This window comes from Cibotium barometz, chromosome 18 (genome assembly GCF_041138505.1).
Source record: "Cibotium barometz isolate CiBa-2024 chromosome 18, ASM4113850v1, whole genome shotgun sequence".
In the NCBI taxonomy this organism is placed as follows: Eukaryota; Viridiplantae; Streptophyta; class Polypodiopsida; order Cyatheales; family Cibotiaceae; genus Cibotium; species Cibotium barometz.
In genome coordinates this window covers 49,266,515-49,273,816 of record NC_141063.1, presented here as the reverse complement: position 1 = coordinate 49,273,816, position 7,302 = coordinate 49,266,515, and the positions used below count along the sequence as shown (strand labels likewise).

The 7,302-nt window shown below is 45.1% G+C and overlaps 1 protein-coding gene across 1 annotated transcript in view; it reads left to right on the top strand.

The window, feature by feature from the left end:
* Nucleotides 1-797: 797 nt before the first annotated feature.
* Nucleotides 798-7,302, top strand: part of LOC147629437 (uncharacterized) — a 42,755-nt gene continuing 36,250 nt past the window's right edge. Inside the window, exon 1 of the mRNA XM_086812714.1 lies at nucleotides 798-1,089. Coding sequence (XP_086668840.1) covers nucleotides 1,002-1,089 — 88 coding nt within the window. The 5' untranslated portion in view covers nucleotides 798-1,001. The remainder of the gene's footprint in view (nucleotides 1,090-7,302) is intronic.

Genomic DNA, 7,302 nt, shown 5'->3' with positions numbered 1-7,302 from the left:
ACATATGCTCTCAAGAGTGATATAAAATGTTAAAGGTGTATGTATGTCTTGGTATACCAAGACATATATACATACATATTAGGTCATTAGTCAACAACATACATATTAGGTCAATGTATGTATGTCTTGGTATACCAATACATATATACATAATATGTCATTAGTCAACAACATGTATCACATATTTGAACAAACACTTCCAAGTGTGCTGCAATTGTAATTACGTCAAACTTTGCAACTTTTTGATCATGTAGTGATTTTGCTATGGCACGAGAGCCCCTTAAAGACAATTTCTCACTTCAATCGATTTCCACTGGGAAAATGTACACTAAATGCCGGTTTTAAAGGTAAGATGTACGAAAATTTACCCCTTTAAATAAATAAGGGTTACAAAAATTATACCTAGTTTTCTTTAATTTTGATGGGTAAAAATACACCAGAATCTAGATTGCCCTTTTGTATGGTAGCTAATTTTAAGAGGAAATTTGAAGTGCAAGTGCACTTCGAAACAATTTACAAGGATGTGGCTACTACGAAAAACTTTTTTACTAGCGAGTGAGAAGAAGAGCAAGGTTAGAGTGTGATCAGCTGAACCAAAATCCAATGAATGCTAGAGTTTAATAACTAAAAACATTAAAATTTCTCCATTTTTCTCTGGATAGCCAAGATTTTTAAAATTCAGGCATGAAAAATACACTAAAAGCCGGTTTTTGTAAGCATTGGTGTGAACCTCACACCTCGTGTGCGAGAAAAAACCTAAACACCCTAACCAAGTGGGCTTAGGACTTTTGGAAACTTATTATTGTTGTGTAGGTAGGTACCATTCACAACTTTGTGGCTTGCATTCTAAAAACAATGGAGGGCTTACTTTAGCTTGCTTTCCGCCAGGCTAGCAATCTTTTTCTTCTTTGTCTCCAGATTGGATGAGAGTCCGAAAAGCCTGCTCCTCATTGGCTTGGTGAGAGGCTGAGTTGAAGAAATAAGAAGAAAACAAAGCATCAATGGCCCGAGTTTCTGCAGCCTCAGCCCGATCCCACACTCGCAAAGCCACCAGCAAGAAAGGATGCTGCTGTGGCTGCTGCAGCGGAGGTATACTTGATTTCATTCTTTCTTTGCTGGCTTCAGGCGTGTGTGAAAATTTGCTTTTTTCTCAGTAGTGGTGTCGTTGGGGGCAGGGGCAGTGTTCACTGAAAACAGTTGCAGATTTAAAAGCTGGAATTTAACTAAAATGTCTCGATTTTAGGAAAACATTGTGCATATAACAATGGGAATGGTGCAAGTCCATTGTGTATAGATTGCAGGTTTTCTGTGAACATTGCTTGTGGCGCATTCTGTAGTTTTTTCTTGCATTTTAGTCATCTTAGCAATTAACTATCTCCACCTGAGGACCGTGCCAATTTCGGCATACATGCTTCACACCATTGTACCATTTATCAGTGGGAAATCAATGCCCGTTCAGGTTTGTTCTCAGGACATCAGCAGCACAAAGTTAGCTGTGCTTCAGAGGTGGTGAGGTTGGTGGTTAGGCTCATATTTTTCATTGCATTTTACCCAGCTTAGCACTGAGCGGTCAGCTTTTTCTACAGAGGACAGTTTTAGATCCTGTACACACCCATAGCAGCGTTCCCTGAGTGAAACCAAACGGATCTCATACGAGGCAAGGGTGGTGGCTACTATAGTGGTTGCTTTACACCATGTCATGTGCAGGCTAATCCCAGGACTGATCCTGAAGGGGCAACAAGATAAAGAACGAGATCAGAACCAGATTTTGGAACATATACTGTTAATATAAGCAGGAGTACCTTGTGGAGGGGCACAAGAGGCTGTTGGCCAGTTTATGCACGAGGATATCTCTGTCGGCTGCAGCAATTTGTGGAATATTTGTCCAGGATTTGGCCAACAGCAGGTTGGCCAGTCCATAGGGTAGTCAAGGGGCTATATAAGGCAGGTTTGCTCATTGTTTAGGTCATTCAATCCCTCCTTGGGATTGGGTCTGGGTACCATAAAATTGAGAAAGTACAGTGCACATAATTATGAAGCAAATGATCTGCTTGTAGAAAGCTAAGGCTAATGCTGATGTGGGCACATTAGACTTTGCACAAAGGTTATTGGCAAGGAGAGATGGCTGAGAATCCATAGTGCATTGTCACGTGCACGCCCGTGCCATGGCTAATCCTGTACATGAACAGTCTTAATCCTTGATTAATCCGCAATTAGCATAAGTTAGATGGCATGTGGGACAGCCATGTCATCATCATCAACAGAAGCACCAGTGGTGTTTGCATCATCATCATCTAACATCAACAACATCAACCAGCATCAAGAGCAGTTTGGAGGTCTAGGGGACCTGTCGGCAGTAATCAGGGGCTTTCAGCCCACAGTGGGCAGCCCCTAGGTGAACTAGACAGCAGGTGGTTGGGTACCACAGTGCAGGGCAGCATGTGTGGACAAGGCAGAAGCAAAGTGCAACATTTAATATCACAAAGTCAGATTATGACCCAAAAGCTGGCCGACAGCAGTACAACTGGCCGACCAGCACTACAGAAGCATATATAAACATCAGAAATTTGGGCATGTTCCTGGATTCATCTGGGTATGTACATCATTCATCAAGTCATTTTCAGTCATTCTTTCATCATTAGCCTTAGTATGGGTCATGTAGAAGGGGCCAGTGTCACCCGAATGGGGTTGACCAAAGGCCTAACCCATGTACAAGCACTCATGCAACCTTTTTGCACCATATAAATAAAGAAAACCCTGACACCCAATCTCTCTCTTCTATCTTGATCATGTGTTAATCAGCATCAATGTTCTTAATCAAGCTTAGGGCTGTGGATCAGTACAGCAAGGCTTCAAGATTGGTATCAGAGCATTCAGGCTCTGCCCACTAAGCAACGTCTCAAGAAAGGTGCATAGTTTCTAGCAGAAAGAATGCAATAGGGTAGCAGATGGAGTGGTTTGCAACAGGTAGAGCCAGAGGAAGCGTTTCATGAGGGTATGTACGCATAATCAATACATCATTAAGCTCTCAGATCAGTCCAAAGACCTAGCAACGTGCGTGATCAGTTTTGGCAAGCGACTTGATGTTGTGTTAAGGGTAAGGGAAAGCAAGCATGGGGACATCAGTTGAACAGATGCTCAGTTCTTTAGCAAGACTTGGAAGTGGAGATTAGAAGTGAAGGTGTTTAGACAAAAAGATTAGTCAAAGTCAGTTAAGTAGAAGTCAAAGTCAGTAGCAATTTAAAGTCAGTCGGTCGCAGTCCAGGGAGGAAGGATGACAGGGTGTCCACCCCGTCATCAAGTTTAGCAAAAGGGAATGCCATGCGTACGTCCGTGCCATGGCTAATCTTGTGCATGAACAGTCTTAATCCTTGATTAGTCAGCAGTTAGCATCAATTAGACAAGATGGAAGACAACAGTGTCATCATCATCACCAGAAGCACCATTGCTGTTTGCATCAACATCATGAACCAGCATCAAGAGCAGTTTGGAGGTCTAGGGAACCTGTTGGCAACCATCAGGGGCTTTCAAGTTTCAACCCACGGTCGGCAACCCGTAGGTGAATTAGACAGTAGGTGGCTGGGTACCATAGTGCAGGGCAGCAAGTGTGGACAAGGTAGAAGCAAAGTGCAACATTTAATAGCACTAAGCCAGATTATTTGTCGCACGAAACTAGACGACAGTAGTACAATTGGCCAACGAGACCAGCAGTATAACTGACCGACCAGCACTCCAGAAGCATATATAAACACTAGAAATAATTCATCATTCATCAAGTCATTTTTAGTGATTCTTTCATCATTAGCCTCAATATAAGTCATGTAGAAGAGGCCAGGGTTACCCCTATAGGGTTGACCAAAGGCCTAAATCATGTAGAAGCATTCATGCAACCTTTTTGTAACATATAAATAAAGAAAACCTTGACAACCAATCTCTCTCTTCTTCTCTCTCCTCAGTCTTGATCATGTGTTAATCACCATCAATGTTCTTAATCAGGCTTAGGGCTGTGGATCATTATAGCAAGGCTTCCGCGCATGCAACAAGCACCATATAACTTTTCTTGAATTGAATTCTGAGAGATACTATAGTGCTGCAAGGGATCTGTATGATGAATCAATTTTTACATTTCTCTCATTTCCCATTGTTTTTGCTCTCCCCAATAAAGCTACCCTTCCATTACTAGGAAAAAAGTGAGTTATATACATTAAGATTACAGGACCACGTCTATAGGTGGTCGTTGGTGGAGGGAGATGGAGAAGAGCTGCCTTGAATGACTTTATGACACAAAGTCGGTCTTTGTAGAAAAGCCAACCATCGCGTATCAAAAAATGGCATGGTCCTATGGCATCCAATGCTTGCTCCTATTGTGTCCTGAATTCCTCGGAATTCGCGTACGTGTGCTTCGTGTCATCTAGTCTTGTACCAACAAGGTCAAGTCTAGTGGTCTGAATCAATGTCCGTGTTCTCTATCTACTCAAAGCATCGGCCATTGGGTTGGCCTTTCCTGGAAGGTACTCAATCATACCACCAAATTGCTGAAATATCTGGCTCCAACGGTGTTGTCAGTCACTCCACTGTGCACTTGGCATTGTAGCGTAATGCGTGACGGTTAGTGTGAACCTCAATTTCTTAGTCATAAACGAAATGTTTCCAATGTTTTAGGGCCTGAATTATTGCTAGGAGTTCTCGATTGTAGACCGAGTAATTCTTTTATGTGGGCAATAACTTACGAGACATGTAAGCTACTAGATGGCCATTTTGTTGTAATACAACTCCAATCGCGATGTTACTCCCACGAGGCAAGTGCTAGACAAGGTGCTTTAAACAAAGCCACTTTGAGGTTCTTGAATACCTCTAACGCTCATGGAGTCATTCGGATCCGTTGCCTTCTAGTCTTGACACCCTTAAAGCAGATCGGTGAGATTCGTCGGAGAGATCAGAGAATCTGTCTACCTGGGTGGAATATGCTTGGCATATGTCCACAAAGGATCTGATGTCATATGTGGTATCTCCCACTTGACAATCTCGGCCACCTTGGCTGGATCAAGTCAGATGCCTTGAGCACTGATTATGTATCCAAGGTAGTGAACCTCCAATAGATAAAATTCCGACTTCTTCTCATTGACATAGAGCTCGTTGCTTTCAAGCAACTTCAAGACTTTCTTCACATCAATGTCATGCTGCTCAACCATAGCTGAAAATACCAGTATGTCGTCCAAAAATATGAACACACACTTTCCAATTCAGTCCATGACAATTCGCATCATCATACGGTTGAATGTGATTGGGGTGTTCGTGTCACCAATTGACCGACCATTTGGTCCATCTCCAGTTTTTGTGTCTCGTTCACTTGAGACCAGGCCGGTGTCTCATGTGAAGAGGCTAGTATTTTTGCTTGACATGGACGGGAGCCAGACTGGTGCCACCCGTGTATGATGGGACTGTGTTCGACCCATGGGATTGTCACGCCATGGAAGAGCCAGTATTTGTGCCGTGTCTTGCCTATGGGACTGTCACTCCATAGGGAGGCTCGTGCCTGGAACTGTGTCTACCTATGGGACTGTCACACCATAGGAAGACTAGGATTTATGTTTTACGTCGTGCCATTTTTGTGCCCGACAGATATTATGTACTTGTTCCATGAACGAGAGATATGCCCATGATACTATTTGCACATGCACTCATGTTCTGCATGTTTGAAACTGTTTTCGCATGACTTGTATTTTTGTGTTTGCCTGCTTGACGTGTCACTTACTGAGCAAGGACGCCTGCCAGTGAGTCGTGAAGTTTGCTTTGTCTTCTGACGAGTTTTGTTGCATGTGAATAGGTGTAAGTATATTGCACATGTTGGTTTGATATCTTATTTCTAACCTTTTGTTTTATAAGGTTGTATGTTCACATACACTTAAAAGTGGGCACCCACTTAGGGGCCAAGGTGGGGAGCCACACTTGACTTGTGTGTGTGTGTGGGGGTGGGTGCATGGTCACCTATCCACACCACCATGGAACTGGCCGCCCACATGCAAACATGGGGAGCCAGCCAACTCTAGTCGTGCAACTCCCTCTCCAACACCTTAAAAATAGTGGCGACCACCCTTCGTGAAGAGAGCAAACCGGCAATCGTTTCCACCATCTCTCAGGCGGCTGCATCACTTCAGGCTGCGCTTCTGCTCCATCTCAGGCTGCTACGTATTGTATAACCAAGCGGCGACTGTACAAGAACTGCTGCGCTGCTTTTTCATACAGTCGACTGTATGCTGCGCAGGCTGCCTATTCTGCAGGCAGCTGTGTATACTTCTCCAGCCAGGCGACCACATAGGCTGTGTGTGCGCCTCCAGAACAAGCAGCCAAACAGACTGCGCTGCCCACCACAGCAGGCGGCTGTGTGTGCGCCTCCAGTCAAGCAACCATACAGGCTGTACTGCCAACCACAGCAGGCGGCTGTGTATTCATTCTCCAGCTGTTGTGTTCCTACAGCTAGGCGGCGGGCGGCTCTACTGTGCAAAAACAAGCAGCCACATCTCCACCTTCTGCAGGCTGCTCATCCTCTCCATAGGCGGCTACACCTTCTCTTCCTCCACAGTAGGCGGCCGTGTCTTGTCCTGCACAGCAGATGGTCATCTCCTTTGCAGGTGGCATCTCTTCAGAGTGGCGGTTACTCCCCACAAGAAGGTGGCTGTGTTCTGCATAGCGGGTGGTTGTTTCCCTTTGTAGGCGGTTGTGCCTCCTTTCCATAGGCGGTGTCTTCCTTCTTCAAGTGGCTACATCTCATTGTCACAAGGAACGGGGGACGGTAACGGGGGACGGGGACGGGACGGGGGACGGCCATAAGTAGGGAACGGGGACGGGGGAGGGAACGGCACTCAAAAAATACTTTTTTTTAAAAGTTTTTCCACCCTCAGGTAACTACGCAGGCACCGGCTAACTCTACTTTGTGAGTCCCCCCTATATGAGGAGAAGGCATTTATGAGTAGCACGGGTCACCTGATAGGTCCCGGTTTAAACACCGGATGGTGGCCGATTGTGGCCAGATAGCATGAGACGATTCTGGAGAAGGTTGGCACACTGCCAACCAGGCTACATGCATATGCGGTGAGTTATTATACACCTACTGCATATGGGCTGTAAATTTTGAGTCCGTTGCGGCGCGCAGTTTCACACCAGCCTACTTGGGGGAAGGTGCGGAGGGGGGCGTGAGCCCCTCTCTGCAGGGGGTCCGGGGGGGGAGATGACTCCCCCCCGGCCCGAAGGGCCGTTTACGCTAAACTCCATGTTTGTAGCCTTGTAGATATATAGATATTA